General features: G+C 35.9%; 1 protein-coding gene and 4 non-coding genes across 7 annotated transcripts in view; 3 read left to right on the top strand and 2 right to left on the bottom strand.

The window, feature by feature from the left end:
* Positions 1-4700: 4700 nt before the first annotated feature.
* Positions 4701-4773, top strand: Trnat-ugu. The gene has a single exon. It is a non-coding gene; the product is annotated as a tRNA-Thr (tRNA).
* A 136-nt stretch (positions 4774-4909) lies between these two features.
* Positions 4910-4981, bottom strand: Trnad-guc. The gene has a single exon. It is a non-coding gene; the product is annotated as a tRNA-Asp (tRNA).
* A 2456-nt stretch (positions 4982-7437) lies between these two features.
* Positions 7438-7509, top strand: Trnad-guc. Its single transcript has one exon. It is a non-coding gene; the product is annotated as a tRNA-Asp (tRNA).
* Positions 7510-7776: 267 nt separating this feature from the next.
* On the top strand, positions 7777-7849 carry Trnat-ugu. Its single transcript has one exon. It is a non-coding gene; the product is annotated as a tRNA-Thr (tRNA).
* A 3701-nt stretch (positions 7850-11550) lies between these two features.
* Positions 11551-19572, bottom strand: part of LOC106111382 (catenin delta-2) — a 55831-nt gene continuing 47809 nt past the window's right edge. Inside the window, exons 10-20 of one of the 3 annotated variants that reach the window (XM_013293440.1) lie at positions 19068-19249; positions 18540-18699; positions 17839-18028; positions 17424-17515; positions 17160-17338; positions 16603-16744; positions 15965-16137; positions 15283-15448; positions 14732-14857; positions 13113-13255; positions 11551-12525 (exon numbers count right to left, since the gene is read on the bottom strand). In XM_013293440.1, the coding sequence (XP_013148894.1) occupies positions 12397-12525; positions 13113-13255; positions 14732-14857; positions 15283-15448; positions 15965-16137; positions 16603-16744; positions 17160-17338; positions 17424-17515; positions 17839-18028; positions 18540-18699; positions 19068-19249 (1682 nt within the window). In that variant the 3' untranslated portion in view covers positions 11551-12396. The remainder of the gene's footprint in view (positions 12526-13112; positions 13256-14731; positions 14858-15282; positions 15449-15964; positions 16138-16602; positions 16745-17159; positions 17339-17423; positions 17516-17838; positions 18029-18539; positions 18700-19067; positions 19250-19572) is intronic. The other 2 variants (XM_013293439.1, XM_013293441.1) reach the window with 2 other exon arrangements.

The raw sequence follows: 19572 nt of genomic DNA, 5'->3' as shown, positions 1-19572 counted from the left end.
TGATAGCTTTTGGTACATATAACTAGATGTTATCTATGTAATTTTAATTGTTGTGAAGAAGTAAATCAGTACAGTTGGTAAAAAAGGCATAATATATAACAAATCCAGCCAACTATTAAACAACAAAAAATATTAGGATAAAAATATTTTTTTCGATATACATTTAAGAATTATGTTATCGAGTGTACAGAGCGATGCAATCCGCAAGTTAAGCGAGTCTGCTTACACCATCCCGGGTCGAGATGTTAAAACAATGTCATTTATAATTTCAATTGCAAACACTCGGTAACTTCATAATCGCGTCAATACAAAACAAAAATCATTTACCATCCCTTTTCCTTAGATTATAAAAAATAACTTGAAATATATACTTCTAAATACTAATATACAATCCATATAGACATCCATATTTTAATTTATACTAGTATTATAAAAAGGAAAGATTCGTGTTTATGGATTTTAACATGTGTTGAAATAACTCAAAAACTACTGGGTCGAATTCAAAAATTCTTTCACCATTAAAAAACTACTTTAACAATGAGTTATAATAGGCTAATTTTATTTCCACGTGGACGAAGTCGCGAACAACACTTAGTATGTAGATAACTCATTAACTTGTCAATTCTATTCCCTAGCTAAAAACATAAATTTTACACCTGTTGGCGCCTATGTCACTAGCAACAGCGACACACGGACATCCCTATTGTACATTATTCGCTCCCCTGCTCTTTGTCTGTCAATCTGTTCGGCCATGCATTGTATCTCGCGCTAATCAAGTGACTCTTATTACAACCAAAATCTATCATAGTAATTAAACAATCATGAAGCTAAGTACCGGCGTTTGTCCATACAATAAGAGGCATAAACAACACCTTCCACAGATCTTAACTTGATGGAAAGGCAGTCAACGCGCCTGAAGATCCACAACAAAATGGACTGATGTAGATTTAGTAATAACACAGTCGCCTTTCACTGCAGTTACGCATTGCATGAAGCATGTCGAATGCTGACCTACCTGACCTCTGATGATTACGCTAATGTCCCTTTGATGCAAAATAAATTAAATGTTACTAAAATGTCAATTTATTATTCCTTAATAGACTAATGAATTACATTAACATTTTTAGGTTAATTAAAGAGATGATTATTGGAGGAAAGGAGAGGCAGGTAAGAAAAGCGAGTACAAAGAATACAAAATGCCCTATACTTACGTCACGCTATAGGCTATATATTTTCACGCCATTAAACTTAGTCGGTAAATATTTTGGATAAAAATCTAATGTGGGAAAGAGACCATAAGTTGCTGCCAACATCAAAGAAGCAAGATTGTCAAGGTTTGTCATGTCATGTCATTTTGACATTAGCTATTGATAATTTGACATGTAAAAGATTAAATAAAATTTTCATAATTTCATGCGGATGAAGCCGCACGCGAACAACTAGTTCAGTAAAAATCTAATATTCGGTGCTTTAATTGCTTTTTGACATCTAGAGTTAAAATCTTAGAAGAAACTAATGCTTTTTAAGCTATTGAAAGTATAAAAATCAATCATAATAATGTGGTAATTTTATAGCGATCGCTTCATTCAAATTAGGGTTTTTGTTCTTTATTAAAGGATTTGCTATTAAACTTGTGCTAGTACGTTACAATAAATGCGTTACCACACTACCCATAATCGTAATATACCAATTCATTATCTAAGCTGATTGTAACATTATTACCGTAGTGTGACCACACTGCGGCAGGAGATTGCCGGTTCGCCACATCAGACGTCCGCAAGGACTGATATTGCGTTAATAAACGTTACAGGCATAATATATACACTTCAGGATGTGTCAAAATGGTCATATTATTCTAGGAACAGAGACTTCGCAATAGAATTGTATTGTAGACGAGCTGTCGCCCACAAACTTCGTAAGGGCAGATTTTTTAAGTCATCTATCACATTCCCGCGTTTTACGCCATTGTGACAGCTGGGAAATAAAAAAAGTAGCCTATATTATGCCTATCCATGTCAGCTAACCTCCAGTGAAAGTCCTGACGAAATCGGCCCAGCAGTTTCGAAAATTACCCGGAACAAATGCGGTTTGCGAACAGACAGACAAAAAAAAATTAATGGGATTTTCGCTATCAGTAATAGCAACGCAAGTACATCATCTTCCCGAAAACTGGTAGTTTTCTTTTGATGTTACAGACACTCTAATTTTATTATATGTATGGATTATCAAAGTTCACGATTTGAATACATTGAACTATGAATTATGTTTATTTGCAAGGTACTTTATACTGATAGAAACGTGCAGCCGCCACCAAATATGGCACAAAGCGTTGTCCGTTCGCCTGACGACTGACTGCATCATGTCAGCTTTAATTAACAGAACAATGACTTAATTATATTACATTATATTGTAGATAGGGCATAGGACACGATACGTTAGTGCTGTATGGAGGTATTTGAATGGATGTTTGTGTCGAAATATTAACCAAAATACAAATTTAATGTATAAACTTAACAACCTCTATTTTAGTGTCTTGCTTTTTGGATGAATTTTCAAAAATAACAAAATGGGTTTTTAATTAACTATACTGGATAAAGAAAAATATTATTAGACGGATTTAAAGAAATAATTTCTTAGATAAATCTAGTCAATAATATAAATATTTGAAGACATTTGAAGTTATACTAAAACTAGCTGTTACTGTGCGGCTTCAGCCACATGAAATTAAAAAAAAAAAAATTTTATTGTTTAGATTTGTCAAATTCTCAATTGCAAATGTCAAAATTCAAATGCACAAATGATACAACCATGGCAACCTTGCTTCCTTCATGTTGGCAGCAACTCTGTCTCTTTCCCACATTAGGGTTTTTATCCAAAATATTTACCCCCTAAGTTTAATGGCGTGAAATGTATAGCCTAAAGCGTGACGTAAGTATAGGGCTTTTTATTAAGAAAAGAATTGTTAAATACGCTGTAATTGCTCACATCTTGGGCAACAAAGAAGTTTGTGTTTACGCTTTATTATAATAGTATAGATATACATATAAAATAACGTTTACCTGTATGGTAGAACAACAGTACAGTTCACTAAATCAACCTGTCATAGTCAATTAAGGTTGCACGATAGAAACGTTTCGAACGGGATATCTGAGTCGGCCGCCATTTAATTGGAACGTAAAGACGGCAGGACAATACTTTCCTACCGTTATTTCTTACTTATAATAAATTCTATTGACAGAAACGTGATAACAAAAACTTAAGAAATATCTATTTATTTATTTATGTAATTACCTAAAATTCAAACTATATAGGTTACAGATATATTGAAGATCTTAAAGGGCAGTTAACACTAGTTTTATTAGTATTAGAATTAGAAGTATTAGAATTAGTTTATTTTATTAAGAAGATTAGTATTAGAAGATTTTTTAATTTTTCGGTGTAATACCACGACCAAACAGCGGTAGAGCCCGCTTTAGCATCTTCGCATGAACGGGGCGGCTCGCCCGGTGTAATACCACGACCATACAGAAAACAGGCGTGAAGTGGAAGCAATTCCGCGTTTCGTCTGATAAGTGTGATGCCGGAGGCCTAATTAAGGAACCTTTTCCCTTTCCACCCTTCTCTTAAGAGGAAAGTATAGGAAGGAAAAGTGGATTAGAAGGTGGAGGAGACGCATAGGAAAGGGAAATTTCCACTTTATGTGCGTCTTCTCCGTCAATTAAGGGTAAGTAACGCATCTGCAATTGCGGATGTTTAGGGGCAGCGGTCGCTTTCTATTCAGGTGGCTACTTGCTCGTTTGCCACCTTATATTATATAAAAAAATAGAACAAGTTTATATAACTGTCTTACATTTTTATTCTGTTGTGGGGCTGCTTTACCTTGCCTTCTCTTGGTGATGCCGATATAATCGAGACTTCTATACGCCTGTAGTATATGTTAATATTGTATTGTCCGCCTAATGGAGGCCTACAGCCTGTAATCAACACCGCGCAGTCCGAGTAGAACAAGATTACATTTCTCACAATAATTACGTAAGGTAATATAAGATGTTATGTTACTGAACTAACCTGTTACGTATAGCATGTTTCTAGCAATCAATTATATCCAAAGAAATTAAAAGTAGCTTCGCACGGTTATTTTTTTTATTTTGTGATAATAGTAGCTTTCGTCCGCGACTCCGTTCGTATAGAAATAAAAGACCAAAAGTATGTAGCCTATTCTTCCAGACTATCATCTACATCTATACCAAAAGCATCGCAATCAATTCAGCCGTTTGGGCCTTAAACTCTAACAAACATCCATCTATCCATCCATCCATCTAAACTTTCGCCTATGTTACTCAGTGATAATTCAGCTTTCTAATAGTGATTTTTTTTAATTCGGTCTAGTAGTATTTGAGTTTATTACATACATAATACAAATCATTCCTCTTTATAATAACAGTAAAGATTATAATCATATGACTATGATCTATTAATAAAGGTAAGTGAAATAAATACATTTGAAGAGTTGTAAATATTTTAGAACAGACGTATACGGCAAATACGAGAATATCGAAATTTTTTCGTGGATTTCCAGAAAGGTATTTGTGCGAAAGGTCTTATATCCATTATGAAATTATATATTTTAACAGTTGGAAGTAAATTAGTCATGGTATTCAGAAACCAACATTTCTGACAAATAAGACACGGTTAATATCGCCTCCATAGCTCAGGGGTTAGAGCACTGGTCTTGTAAACCAGGGGTCGAGAGTTCAAATCTCTCTGGAGGCAAGCAATATAGTTCATACACTAATTTAAATAAATATATTTTTGCAATTTCCATACATTTTGTATCTACAGAAATACTTTTAGAAATAACAACGTTAGTAAATGTAGTTTAAAAAATACAAAAACAGCAAAAAGTTTCCTCCCCGGCGGGGAATCGAACCCCGGTCTCCCGCGTGACAGGCGGGGATACTTACCACTATACTACCGAGGATATGCTACAAGACGTAAAAATGTTGTTCTAAAATAGATGATTTTTTGAACCACTTCTCAAAAGAAGGAGGTACTCAAGTCGTCTGTATGTTTTTTTTTACTGCAAGTATCACAAATAAATGTAATTTAATTTGGAAACTTTATCAAAACACTCCGCAATCTTTTTGTAATGTTATAAAAAAAACAATGAATCGACATAACCTAACTTTTGATTTAAACGAATAAGATAAACTGTAACCTCAAATTCGAGCCGAAGTTTAAAGCAGTTCCACGTCGGCGTCGCCACCATTCAACTTGATTTCTTTTACAAAACTTTATGAAATTGTAAAACAGTTTCCTTCACTGTACAATCTAAGTTAACCTATTTCTTTTCAATTGTCTGCGAGATTACATCTTTGTTTTTATATTTACATACGATATACAAGCAAATGCAGAAAAAAGGCTCCAAAATGACCTAAAATAGATTTAAAGTTTTAACTGGATATGACAAAAATGAATCTCTATAATATGTTAATCTCTTACAATTGTAGTATATAATGTTATGTTAAACTATGTTACTTATTATATAATTTCGTCACTAAATGTAATATAACCTCAAAATGTGTTACATTATTTAAACAGCTGTAGAGTGGTGCCAACGTAATTCCATTAAAGAGATCGCGGTGGCTTTAGCGTTAGTTTTTGCTACTTTAAATTAAACGCAACGACCGCCGTTCCGGACGTCTTTGTCTCTGCGAACCTAAATACTAACTACTTAGGTCAACTGTTTTTACAATTAAAAGCTTATATTAAACGTCTATGAAAATAATTACATGCTAATTGTTTTGTTACTGTCTCACATTCGACCAGCAATGTTAAATTCATATTTTTATTAATTCAATCCAACGTTTTAGACGCTAATTTAAATTGTAAAGTTGTTATTTTAGATCTCTCAAGACGTTAAAACATTTTATAAGAGTTGCAATAGTTCATATTTGAAACAACAGTGTCCAAATAACACATTAAACGTGTTAGTTACATTCACAAAACATACAATATCAAAGCATTCTGTAAGTGAAAACTAACGCGACATTATTCTAGTGAATCTTAAACGAGATTACATTAAAGTCTTGCTTCGCTAAAACCGTTTAATTTTGCTCTTTTTAGCGCTATAAATTACGAGGACGCTAAATGCGCCGCGCCGAGTCCGCTCCACGAATTAATTATTTTCTTTCTCCAGAGACGGAATCGCCGATAGTTTCTTGTGAAAAGATAAATGGACGTAAATAACGAACCTCTTTAGATCGGGGAAATGTAAAACAGTTGCAGGACGAAATGTTTATACCGTAGCATCGATTACATTACCGAAACTGCCATTTTACAAAAGTTGTATTGCGATACTTTGGGGGAAATGTAAGAGAAACAAATGAGGTAAGCTGTCATCCATTCTAACATAATAAAGCGTAAACACACACTACTCCGTGGCGTAGGATGTCAGCAATCACAGCATATTTTTAAATAATACTTAAAAGCCCTACAATACCGACACGCAGGCTATGTATTTTTACGCTATTTAACTTAGGGTGTAAATAAGCTAAAAAAAAAAACTTCATGTGGGAAGGGGACTATAAACTACAAGCTACCAACATTAAGAAAGCAAGGTTATTATGGTAACGGTAATTTTGACATTTGTAATTGAGAGTTCAAATGTAAACAATAAAATAAAGTTTATATAATATCATACGGATGAAGCCGCACGGGAACAGCTAGTTGATTATAATTGGATGTCATATTTTCCTTTCTTTGTGTTACTTATTGTATAAACACTCATAATCGCATCTAAACATTGTAATAAGTTAGCAAGGTTAGTTTAAACTTATGAATAATTCAGGCGATAATAGTTTCAAATCGACAGATAATTGAATTGTTATCTCTGTACGGCTTTACATGACATTACCAGGTGTCAATCTCCGTACAAAATACACTAATGCGCATGTTTCAAAGTAATGTATGGAATATATTTTTTTCTTTATAATATAAGGTAGCAAACAAGCAAGCGGCCACCTGAATCCACCAAAATGGAAAGCGACCGCTGCCCATAAGATGCGATGTCTACCTTTTTGACGGAGGAGGAGACGCACTTAAAGGGGATATTTCCCCTTCTTAAGCGTCTCAACCGCAAATCCACTTTTTCTTCCCATCCTTTTCTCTAAAGGGTGGAAAGGGAAAGGGACTGACACACTCATCAGACGAAATGCGGAATTGCTTCCACTTCACGCCTGTCTTCTGTGTGGTTGTGGTATTACACCGGGCGAGTCGGCCCATTCGTGCGTAGATGTCAAAGCGAGCTCTACCATTGTAGTCTAATTTTCATGCGAAATATTTTTGTACCTGTATTTTTTCTCGTTAGTCACTTCTAAATATTATTTCGTGCATTTCATGCTTATCTAAATACTGAAATTCAAATCATCATGTATATCCTCGGTAGTATAGTGGTAAGTATCCCCGCCTGTCACGCGGGAGACCGGGGTTCGATTGCCCGCCGGGGAGGGAACTTTTTGCTGTTAAAATAACACTGTAATTGTCAATTAATAGCATACTATACACAAAATAATTAAAATGTATAAGTTTTTTATAGTGGAGCCAAGGAAACCACTTTTATATTATAGTAAGATGCTACTCTTATGTGTAAAAAATCTTAAAATTAAAACAGAGTAACTTAGTAGTTTAGCATAGCAACTTACCAAGCTTACTTTCTTACCTGAATATGTAAATTTATAATTCTACCGGACTTCGAAATTGGCTGTATCATATACCGCCTCCATAGCTCAGGGGTTAGAGCACTGGTCTTGTAAACCAGGGGTCGAGAGTTCAAATCTCTCTGGAGGCAACTTCTCATCTCCTTTTATTATTTTTATTAATAGCTATACATTTAAGATTTTTCTATTTTTGCGACTTTTTTATAATAGAAATTTGTATTTAAATAAAGAAGAGGTATTATAAATGAAACGATCGTTTTATTTAAATGTATTTAAGTGTATTAGCAACGTTGGTACATGATACAGAGTAATACTGTTGTGGGATATCGTAAGACGCGGCGCCCCCCGCGCCCCCTGCGCTCCTGCGCCCGCCATAACAAATGTACTAGAGTACAGAGTAAAAAAAACATCACCCTTCCAATAAAAATCGTGCACATCTATGCAACTTACAATATTCATTACAACTTCAAATACGCTCCTATTACAACTATAAATTCAATAACTGATTATTTTTAATACATTAAGGACACTACTGATAAATATAAAAACGTGAGCATTCATACAAATAGGAGATTTATTTCACTTAATTATACGCTTTTATAAGAATGATCGATGGTACAAAAAAACTAATCTATGTTGACATTGACACATACTAAACGCCATCTTGAAAATTTGCTTTGACAGATGTCAACTGGCATCAAATAATTATAAATTTAAAATTGTGTTTCATGAAAATATCCAAGTTTATATTATTACAAAAATTAAAAACAAATATATTAAGAGTAAAAATAACAATCTTTACTTTTCAATCATCCTTATAAAGTCAACTAATACAGTCACCACAATCAATATTCAAACTCCATTCGTTCAGGAATCGTTACATACAGCCTAGTCCATGAGAAATTACTACATGAGTCAATTATACTAAAATATTACTAACATTTCCTAATACCCATACATTTATCGGTAAAAAAAATTACTACGTGAAAGCGTTAATCAAACAAGAAAAATAAAAAAAAACCTGTGAAGTAAAGCGTATACTTACAAAATGGCTATTTATGTATTTATGGTAAAAACTTCCAAAAATTTTAATTCCATATTCGAGTCTTTAAACATTTTAAGCAAATCCATTTTCAATATTGTATCCATAAGGTATCCAATATCGTATTATAAAATAGGCCCTTAAAACGCGCAGCAACTCTTCAAAACTATAAAAAAGGAAAATAAAACAAAGAAAAAAAAAACAAAACATAAAATCATGAAATTTATTCTCTGTGAAATTTATAATATAATTTCTGTACGCTTGAGAATATTTTATTTTTTAAAACCTACATACATAAGACAAACTAATTATTTCTACATAACGTCGCAACGACAAAAGACTGCCTTTGTTAAAATATTTATTTTTATCATAAAATTTTTAAATAAAATATAAATAACTCGAGTATTACCGTTCCAACAACTCTATAATCTATGGTTGACCATAGACATTAATATAATTTTTAAAAACCGTGGCATAACACTAGAATATAGATCTCCATAGATGAAGCTACGATGACTTAATTACATCGAAAAATTTAAGAGATCTGTGAAATGGAAGATAAATGACGAGAGACGAAAACCATAACCCTGAGTTCTCACTGCCAAAAAAACTGTACAAAAACATCTTTTGATTACACATGTTTAGCAGTGAAAACTCACGGTAATGCTACTATACAAGTTTAGAAGAATGATATATAATGGTATTTGAACAAAAAAATCTAATAGTTTCTACAATCTAATCTCACATAACGCAACCATAAATGTAGAATACACGATTAAATACACTTATATTAAATTTTTAGGTTATAAAGTGGGAATTATCAAATCGCTTCATAGAAGCGACACTGCCTGGCAAGCGACATCAAACTGTAATCTTACATTTTTTTATAATAAAAAATATACAAAAAACTTACAAAATACTTAAAAATCAATATAATGCACTGGATGAGGGTAGTTTTGTACCAGGTTGCTCAGTCGATGCTCAGTCCGGGCTTAACGCGGACGTATTGACAAATGCATTTATTGTGCATAAAAATATCCAAAAAACGAACATCACAAAAACCCTTATCACTTAACCTAACTAATATTGATATATGGTCGATAAATAAATAATTACAATGCTAAACATTATTCTACGAGTAACAGTGGCGGATTTAGAAAACATTTTGAGGTCTTAACTCCTTATTTGGGGGGTCAGAACCCTAAGGGAAGATTTAACAAGAATTAAAAACCACACAATTTATGTATTTAAAATTGTGTGTCTCATTATTTAAGATTATTGAAACAGTCATTTTAAACTTGTGATGGAAGTTCTAGAAACACCAAGACCCCTGGGATCCGCCAATGTACGATATTTTCACGGAGGGTAATAGCAAATAATATAATTCTTAAAGCTGCCGCCGCTCACAAACATTTCATTGATAATATCGAGATCATTTTAAAGTATTTAAAAAACAATGGCGTTTGGTATTTACTAAACCGTTATGGCGACCAATGCCTGATCGATTTTTACCAATTTCTTAGATGTCGTTTTGTAATGTCAAACAATATAACTTTTTAGAATTACTTTCAAAACTTGTATTGGAGATACTTTAACAAACATCCATCCATCTAAACTGTCGCATATCAAGTGGATAATTGTCAAACCTTACGCCATTGTTTCTTAAATATTATCTAACATGAAGTAAATATTATGTAAGTCAACAATATGGGACTTAACTGTACACAAAAAACTAGTAAAATCTCAAATCATCCCAAAAACATAAAATACTCCTTATATTTTATGAGTTTTTTTCTCATGTGTGTTAAAATTTATTCATTTAATATTTAGATTTGACCGTTTTTTTGATATACAATTAAATCCCACTGTTTATCAGAAGTAAAAAAAACACTGATTTTCTGTCATGTTCAATAACAAAAGTCAAAAGCTGTCAACTGTGCTGTATAATGAACCTTACAGCTATATACATAAGACGGATATTCCTTAAGATATATAAAGGACAATAGACACCTATAATACAATATACGTAGAGGGCCGTGGAATGGATACAAAACACTGATCTTTACAAATGGATAGGCTATAAAACGTGGCATTTTGTCTAATTGTGTACAACTGAGTAACATCAAAAGGGTCGTTTAAAGCGGAACGCAGCAAACGTTTCCAAGTCGCCTATCCATTTATACAGATCAATGATACAAAATATTACAAAAATTGTATAAACTAGATGCCTATCCAGGAAATCGTTAAAGTATCGATTTGCGCTCGAATAGGACAGCGTGCTATACTAGGTCATTCATAAATTAACAAACTCTGAACAGTAAAAATGTATGGAAATGAGCCTTTCCGTGTTAATGAATAATGAACCTTACACTAATAGATATAAGAAGTATTTTCGTAAATTCGGTGAGCCTCGAATATCAAATACACTACAAAGACATTTAACCGTGAATCTCCACTGTTGTAATACTTGTACAGAAACATGTCTGTTATTGACAATGTCACACAAATATTGCAACAACGTAAACCCACAGTTAGAGAATACAATGGCACGATAATGTACATGAGGAATTGACTTTTTTTTACAAAGTAAACGCTACATAGGGTGATGCGTAAAATACTAATATTGTGCGATCAAAAGTTAATTTTCATAACTTTGTATATTATAGGCCATTTTATTGAGTACAAGTATGCAATTCAGTGCAGATATTTAAAACATTAAGGGCCTGTCCCACCACTGGCTGATGGTTCAGATAGCTTAAATTGACGTCACTATCAGATAAGGTAACAAAATCCGATATAGCAATCACATATTTTACACATTAGATTGTTATCAGACAATTTGCAATTTGGTGGGACAGGCCCTAATTACTGTCTTCAAACACTACGCAACGTTTTATTAATTTGATATTTACTATTTTAACAAAAAAGTGTTTTTCAAAATTGAAACATACTTTTCGATTTTCTTGTCTATATAGTTTATTTTTTAAAGTAATTATGTGCATAAAACAATCTTTTTAACTGCCATAAATTGCATACTTTTTAAACAGACTGTATATTGGCAACACTTAGAAAGCCACTTTTACATGATTATAAGAACCCTTTCCAAATATTACATAACTATATTATATTGACTGTTAGTTACAAAATTATTTACTATAGTAAGTATTATATTTATAGTAAGCACAGAGTAAGTTTACTATAAAAGTAAATAAATGCTTCAAATTCTTCAAAAATTTGAAATAAAACGGAATACTGATGGACAAGATATTTAAAATATGACACTAACTTATCAGAAGGTATAAAGAATGTAAAAGATTTAAAAACGAATAAAATGTTTATGGTAAAAATTATAGACAATAAAAAAAATCACGCGTCAAGATGACAGCTGTCAGTGTTGCTGATAATTTGCGTTTGAGTAATTCCAAAATAAAAATAACAAAGGAATTAAATCCTAAAAACTTAGGTTACATGTTTTTTTTATTTTAAATTATATTTTTCAATTCGAACGAATCATAAAGGGAAGAAGTAATGTTATTTTGCCCATCAGTAGTAAAGAGTTGCTCCCAGGATGTGGAGGTGTGGAGGCTCACCAGGTGGAAGTGGAGGTGGAGGTGGCGGTGTGGAGGTGCGGAGGAGCTAGCGGCTGCTGGGCGGCATGGGCATCTGGGCCTGCACGCCCTGCAGGTTCATGGGCCGGCCGTTGGGGTTGCCCATGCCCAGCCCGTCCTGGTAGTTGTTCACCTCCATTGTCGGAATGTCATCGTTCTGAAAACATTACATCACCGTATATCTCATTATATATGGTTTTTACTTTATAAAAAATCACATATCCAAAAAATCTGTTTAATGTAATTTATTTTGCAACTTGAAATACAAATGCATAACAAAACGGGCCAGTTTTAGGATTACAGCCCTGAGCTAGATTTATGTGATGCCTATCCTGACTGGTACTGAAGAAAAATATTTATTTACAAATAATATACACATGTATAAAATTTGCTATATAAAAATTACAACTAATACTGTAAACCAGGTTTTAGCAACATTTGCACAGATAAAAATGCCATAGCAACATAAAAAAACAAACAATAATGAGGTAATGAAAGAGCAAAGACATTTAAGAAATGTAGACTAGACATAGGGAATAATTTTTTCACCGGTAACTTTTTTGGTAGGTTATATCTGAATGTCAAATCTGACATGCTCAGACGCTTCTCAGTGTTTCGACTTTTGAACACCAAGTAGCGCTAGTAAGATTATGTGAAAATTTCAAGTTTCAACTATGCTTCTTCTATGTCTTTGTTTTAATCTCTTTGTTAATAATGTGGAAGCGCATGCAGTATGTGCGGTACCTCTCTATGCCTGCGTATGGTGCGGTCCTCGTAGCGTGTGCCGCCCGTGGAGGCCATGGGCCGACTGAGCGTGCTGTTGGCGTTGCTGGGCGAGTGCGGCGCGCCCGCCCCGCCCGCGCCGCCCGCACCGCCCGCGCCCGCGCCTGTTCGCACCACACCCGTATGTACACCCTCCCATTCAAACACGACACGTGCGAACAAGCATACATATAAGTATACACAGACTAGGTAAAGTCGCGGAATTACACGGTGCTATTTTTATTATTATTTAACAGTGGTAGAGCCCGCTTTAACATCTTCGCACGAATGGGCCAGCTCGCCCGGTGTAATACCACGACCTCTCAGAAAACAGGCGTGAAGTGGAAGCAATTCCGCGTTTCGTCTGATAAGTGTGGTGCCGGAGGCCTAATATTAATTCCTTTCCTTTTCCACCCTTTTCTTAAGAGAAAAGGATGGAAAGGAAAAGTGATTTGACTGTAGAGGAGACGCATAGGAAGGGGAAATGTTCTCTTTATGTGCGTTTCGTCCTCCGTCATTCAAGGGTAGGCAGTGCATCTGCAATTGCGGATGTTTATGGGCAGCGGTCGCTCCATTTCGGTGGATTCAGGTGGCAGCTCGCTCGTTTGCCACTTTAGGAAAAATTGCCTTATTCATTGACGGCACAAACTCCGCCTCTTCTTACAAATAACTAATTAGATGTGTGTGCAAACGAAGGGTTAATAATAAAAAACTAGCCGTGTAACACTAACCGACTTTTTTCATACACTCATAAGCTTCGTTGTATAGGTTTATGTTCCGCGTCTCGATTAAAAAGTGTTTAAAAGATTGTAGCTTTTAAGGTGGAACGCCGGCAGTTTTCCCAACTGTACATATTTCGAATCCTACAATATTTACATTAACTGCCACACAATCAATAACGAAGTGCTAAGTGTGATTTTATACAAAATGAATACAACGGGAAAGTGCTTAAATTTGCAATATATATAAAATAGTAAGATTCGAAATCATGACGCGTATTATAAATGTCATCATTTACACGTATTATATAGTTGCTTTTTAATAATGAAGTAATGTACGCAAAAATAATTTTAAAACTTGTCAACATCGACCTGATTTTAATCACGGAGAACTATATTTGTGCTTATGTATCCTACTTAGCAAGAGCTGTACAATTAAAATTGTGATATTTCAAGCTATTGTGTCTGGCTGAGAATTGCCACCTTCACCTATTTGGGTGTCGAATAATTTTATACAGAATCTTGTACAAGTTTGCACACACAATACATGTAAAAAAATTGTGTATCATTCGTGTGATTATGTACACTTATATATTTCCGTATGAAACCTGATATTATGACAAAATTGAGTGATGATTCCATTGGTTGCAGATTGTTAAAGCATATGTAACATATTCCACAACATGTAACAACACAAATGCAATGACAAACATTCCATAATTCTTTACATAGACAAAACATTAATTATAGAGTACTGGAAGGGTGTAGAGTGTGTACAAGTACGTACAAGAAATTGTCTATGGAATTGAAACGTCAGTAGAAATGGAAAAGTAGGGGGTATGCAATATGTACTAATGGGGGGTTTTCTAAAGTAGCACTAACCACTGGTATTGGTCTGCCGTGGCTGCGCAGCCCTCGCTGGAGTTAAGAAGTCAGCCTCACGCCAGCCGTGCTTGCGATACACCTCGCGTAGCTCCGCGTGCGACCACATAGTCATCAGAACTTGACCTGAAAACCAGCAATTTCATATTTTAACTAGCTGTCGTCGGTGAATTGAAAAGAAAACATAACTAGCAGTACATGTATCAACTAGCTTGCTCGCGACTTCGTCTGCGTAAAATTAAAAAAAGAATATATAGCTTATGTTACTTACAGATAAAAAACCCTACTAATAAGGCTAATTTTAGTCCCTTTCCTTTTCCGCTCTTTTCTTAAGAGGAGAGGATGGAAAGGAAAAGTGGATTTGACGATGGAGAAGACGCATAGGAAGGAGAAATATTCTCTTCATGTGCGTTTCCTCCTCCGTCTATTAAGGGTAGGCAACGCATCTGCAATTGCTGATGTTTATGGGCGGCGGTCGCTTTCCATTTCGGTGGATTCAGGTGGCCGCTTGCTCGTTTGCCACCTTATGTTATATAAAAAAAGATGTTTACCAGCAAACTTGAGCACTCGCGGCGTGTGCCGGTGGCGCTGCTTGGTGAGCGCGAGCAGGCGCTCCACGCCGCCCGCCTCCAGCAGCGAGCGCGAGAACTCTCCGCTCTTCTTGATCACCTCGTTCAGCGTCGCCAGCACCGCCGCTATCGTGTCGTCCGACGTGCCCTGCACAATATTCACAACCATAAATTATTTCATCTATACTCTATACTAATATAATAAAGCGTAAACACACACTACTTCGTGGGATGACAGCTATCAAAACATATTTTTTGAATAATTCTTTCTTTAATAAAAAGCCCTACACTTAAGACACCTTTTAGGCTATATACTTGCATGTTATTTAATTTAGAAGACAAATAAATTAGAGATAAGAAGGAGGTGACAAAGGGAAATAAAATGGACGCATTGGAAGGGGAAATAAGCTCTTTCGGTACGTGTAAACAATGGAACTGATTTTATGGTTGTTAATTGACAGCATTCGATTCGCTATATCGGCGAATTCAAGTTGTCGCTTGTTCATTTGCCAACTTAGAGCGGACGCACAGCTTTGACATAACTATCGCACAACCGTTATGCGATTGTCGATTATTTCGCAGCCAATTCAACTGTTTAGTTGCAAACAGTTGTTTGATAGTTAGTCGAAAGTATGGGTATAGTGTAAATAGTAATCCATTATACCTGATCGTGCTGCTGGTTGCCACTGGGCAGCTTCTGCACGAGGTCTCGCATCGCGTACTTCCCGATTAGCTCCTTGTTGCGCTGATCGATGGCGAGGTTGCGCAGCGCCGTCGCCACCGCGCACACCACGCGGTCTACCTCCATACGCAGCAGTTCCACCAGGATCGGCAGACCTGGGTAACATCACTGAATCATTCCTCTCTCCAATGAAGCATTTGAATATAGCTATCTCACTCACACTCTTTGAGAAAGACAGAGACAACAATAGTGTTATGACAGTTGATTTCACTATCTTGGAATATTTGGTTAAAACTATTGTTTACTTTAATGTAATGATAACAGTTTATGATGTAGTTATATTTTATAGTTGTATTATGTAATAATTATACAGATTCTGAACAAAAACTGTATACATCATACAAATCTTAACATTTACACTATTATAAAGCAAAATAGTATTAAAACTTGTTTTATTTATTTAATTTGTAAAAAAAACAAATAAGTATAAAAGTGTCATATTCAGTTGAATAATCTGTGGTAAAATATCGTCTTACATAATCTATGACCAGAATGAATAGGTATAAAACGTGTTTGAGTATCAAAGGAAAGTGAGCCTTATCCCAAACATCGTAAGGTACCTTTCTCCTTGCGCACCGCGGCGCGTATATCTATGGAGGGCTGCCAGTAGCAGGCGGCGAGGTTCTGCAGCGCGCCCGCCGCCGCCTCCAGCGTCTCCGGGTTGGAGCAGGACTGCAGCAGCGCCATGTACAGCGGCACCACCTGAAACGACACAATCAATGATATTAATATTATAAATGCGAAACTATGGATGGATGTTACTATATATTTCCAGAACGAGCTCAGTTTAACGGATGTCGCTAACACAAAAGCTACTAATTAGGTTTTCTTTTATAACTGCGTAAAAATGACTTTGCAGATAAAAGCTAGTCTATAATCTCTTTAATAATATTATATAGAGGAAATATTTGTATTTTTGTATTTTTGTATGTATTGAAATAACTCAAAAATTCTATTACAATTAAAAAGCTACATTATTAGTATTAAAAAATATTAATAATACATTGGCTATATTATTATCATTTTTAATTTCAAGCAAAGTCACAAACAATAACTATATAAAAGAAAATAAATGTACATTTTACTTGTAGGTATAATTTCCATGCAAATAACTTACTTCAGGTGACCACAGCATCTCAGTCCCCTTGGGCACGCTGTACCCCAGCTGTGTGTTGGAGCCTGTCTCCCCCAGCGGCTGCGAGTCAGGGTCACTCTTGCCTAGTGGACTGGTGGAATTAGAGGAAGACGAACCTTCCTTCTTCTTTTTACTGCCACCAAAGCATCCCAGATTCTCGCCTGAAAATAGTAGAAATTTTTTTAAATATTATATGATGACAAATGAGCAAGGGGCTCAAAATGTTATCGCTGTGAGGTTTGGTACCTTTAGATGCGCTGGCTTGTATCCTGGCTTGTCCCGAGGACTGTGTCGGCGGAGCGCGTGTATCGTACAATGGATCTTCGATTTCTTGACACCTGAAGTGAAAAGTTGTTATAATATTAAAATTATATTAGAAATGCTCACCTGTGCAAATAAAATGTTAACTAACGTGTATCCGTTCTCTGTAACTACTTTACCTAGCAAAACACATTAGTTTCAATCATATAAGAGAGTTAACAAACAAAAGCCATCTCTGTCGCACTCGTGTCTCCCGTATACATTAATTTCCAAAGATAGGCGAGAGTTGACAAACCCATGCCATCTCTATCGCACTCATGTCTCTCGCATACATTCGTTTCATAAGTGACGTGAGTTGACAAACTCGTGCCATCTCCGTCGCACTCGTGTGTAACCTTACCTGTATGAGAGGTTGCGCAGCACGCAGACGCAGTTCTCTACGACCTTGGTGCCGATGGAGTTGGCGCGCAGCGAGACGCGCACGGTGTGCAGCAACGCCTCCGCCAGGCCGGGCAGCGCGCGCAGCCGCCGCCGCGCGTACTCGCCCGCGGACGACGCGTTGCGCAACACGCCGCTCGCGTTGCGGAACACTGCACATAAAACAATACATATTTAAAGAAAACTAATCAACGCCTTATATCTTATCTTACTAATATTATAAATGTGAATGTTTATATGGATGGTTTATTAGAGTTTGTAACCTAAACGTTTAGTCTGAAAGAACACATAGGCTATTCACTTTCGTTTTTTAATTCCACGTGGACGGAGTCGCGGGTGAAAGCTACTTACTATTATATTTGTGCGAAAACTATTAAATACGACACGTTCGTCAGTAATCTTACTAATATTTTAAATGAGAAAATTTTGTATGGATGTTTGTTAGAGTTAGTAGCCTAAACGGTCGAACGGATCGGGATGAAATTTGGCATTGATGTAGAATAGTCTGGAAGAACCCATGGGCGACTTGTTTTTTTATAATGCCACGCTGACAGAGTCGCGGGCAAAAGCTAGTGATAATTTAAATCGAATAAGGGTTACTGGGCATTGCTCCATTCCTAGGTCTATTCGTATATCGCATTCCGAGTTGTATATGATACTTACCAGTAGACCAATACGTGTCTCCAGGGTTGGTGGGGTGCCAGCCGGACTGCGGGATGATCACCTTGTTGACGATCACCTGCGCCGCGTCGTCGATGATGGACTGCTTCAGGTCCTCGCACGACGACATGTTCCAGATCACGCCTGTCACTAATTCCTTCACCTATGACACACATTTACCAATATTTAAATTAAAATTAAACGAATTTGGCTATATTATAGTAAAAAAAATCAATACATTGTAAAACAGCATTACAAATCCTTTAGTTTTGTTAATGAACTATTCAACACGCGGGGGTAAATCTTTACTAATATAAAGAGGATGTATGTATGTATGTATTGCAATTAGTCAAAAACGACTGGGCCGAAAAAATTCTTTCACCATTAAGAAGTTACTTTATCAGTGAGTAACATAGGCTATCGTTTTTATTATTTTTTTTTCACACGGACAATAACTAGTGTAAAATAAATAAAACCTCTTTTCCACCACTACTACTATGAGTACAATTAGTTTTTTTTTTTGTTAGTAACCTCAATGTCATTGGTGCGGCAGAGCAGTGCCATGAGCGCGGGGATGCCACCGGCGTCTCTAATGGCGCGCTTGTTCTCGTCGTTCTGTCGGCCGTAGGAGAGGTTGCGCAGCGCGCCGCACGCGTTGCGGCACACCTCCGCGCTCTCGTGTGACACCAGCCGTACCAGGGGAGGGATTCCTCCTGGAAACGGAAATAAATAAAATTTCTCTCTCTCTCTCTCTCTCTCTCTCTCTCTCCGGATCGTTTCCTCATTCCTAATTCTTTGCAACGAGTATGGCGTTATGAATAGTTATGTCGAATATGGTGCATATCTGGTCCGTCCAACTAAGGTGAATTTCTAAAACCATATAAAATCGAGTCGAAGGAAAGAATCGAAGGTCCTATAAGTGGTGGCTCGTCTTTGAATGCGCTTGTGTGAACCACTGAATTTAAGAATGCAAGAATCAACACAATCTACACTATTATAAAGGGGAAAGATTTGGATTTGTATATATTAAAATAAC

Source organism: Papilio polytes, unplaced genomic scaffold (genome assembly GCF_000836215.1).
Source record: "Papilio polytes unplaced genomic scaffold, Ppol_1.0 DF824169.1, whole genome shotgun sequence".
Lineage (NCBI taxonomy): Eukaryota > Metazoa > Arthropoda > Insecta > Lepidoptera > Papilionidae > Papilio > Papilio polytes.
The sequence above is the reverse complement of the archived record's forward strand: the minus strand, read 5'-3'. Positions and strand labels throughout refer to the sequence as shown.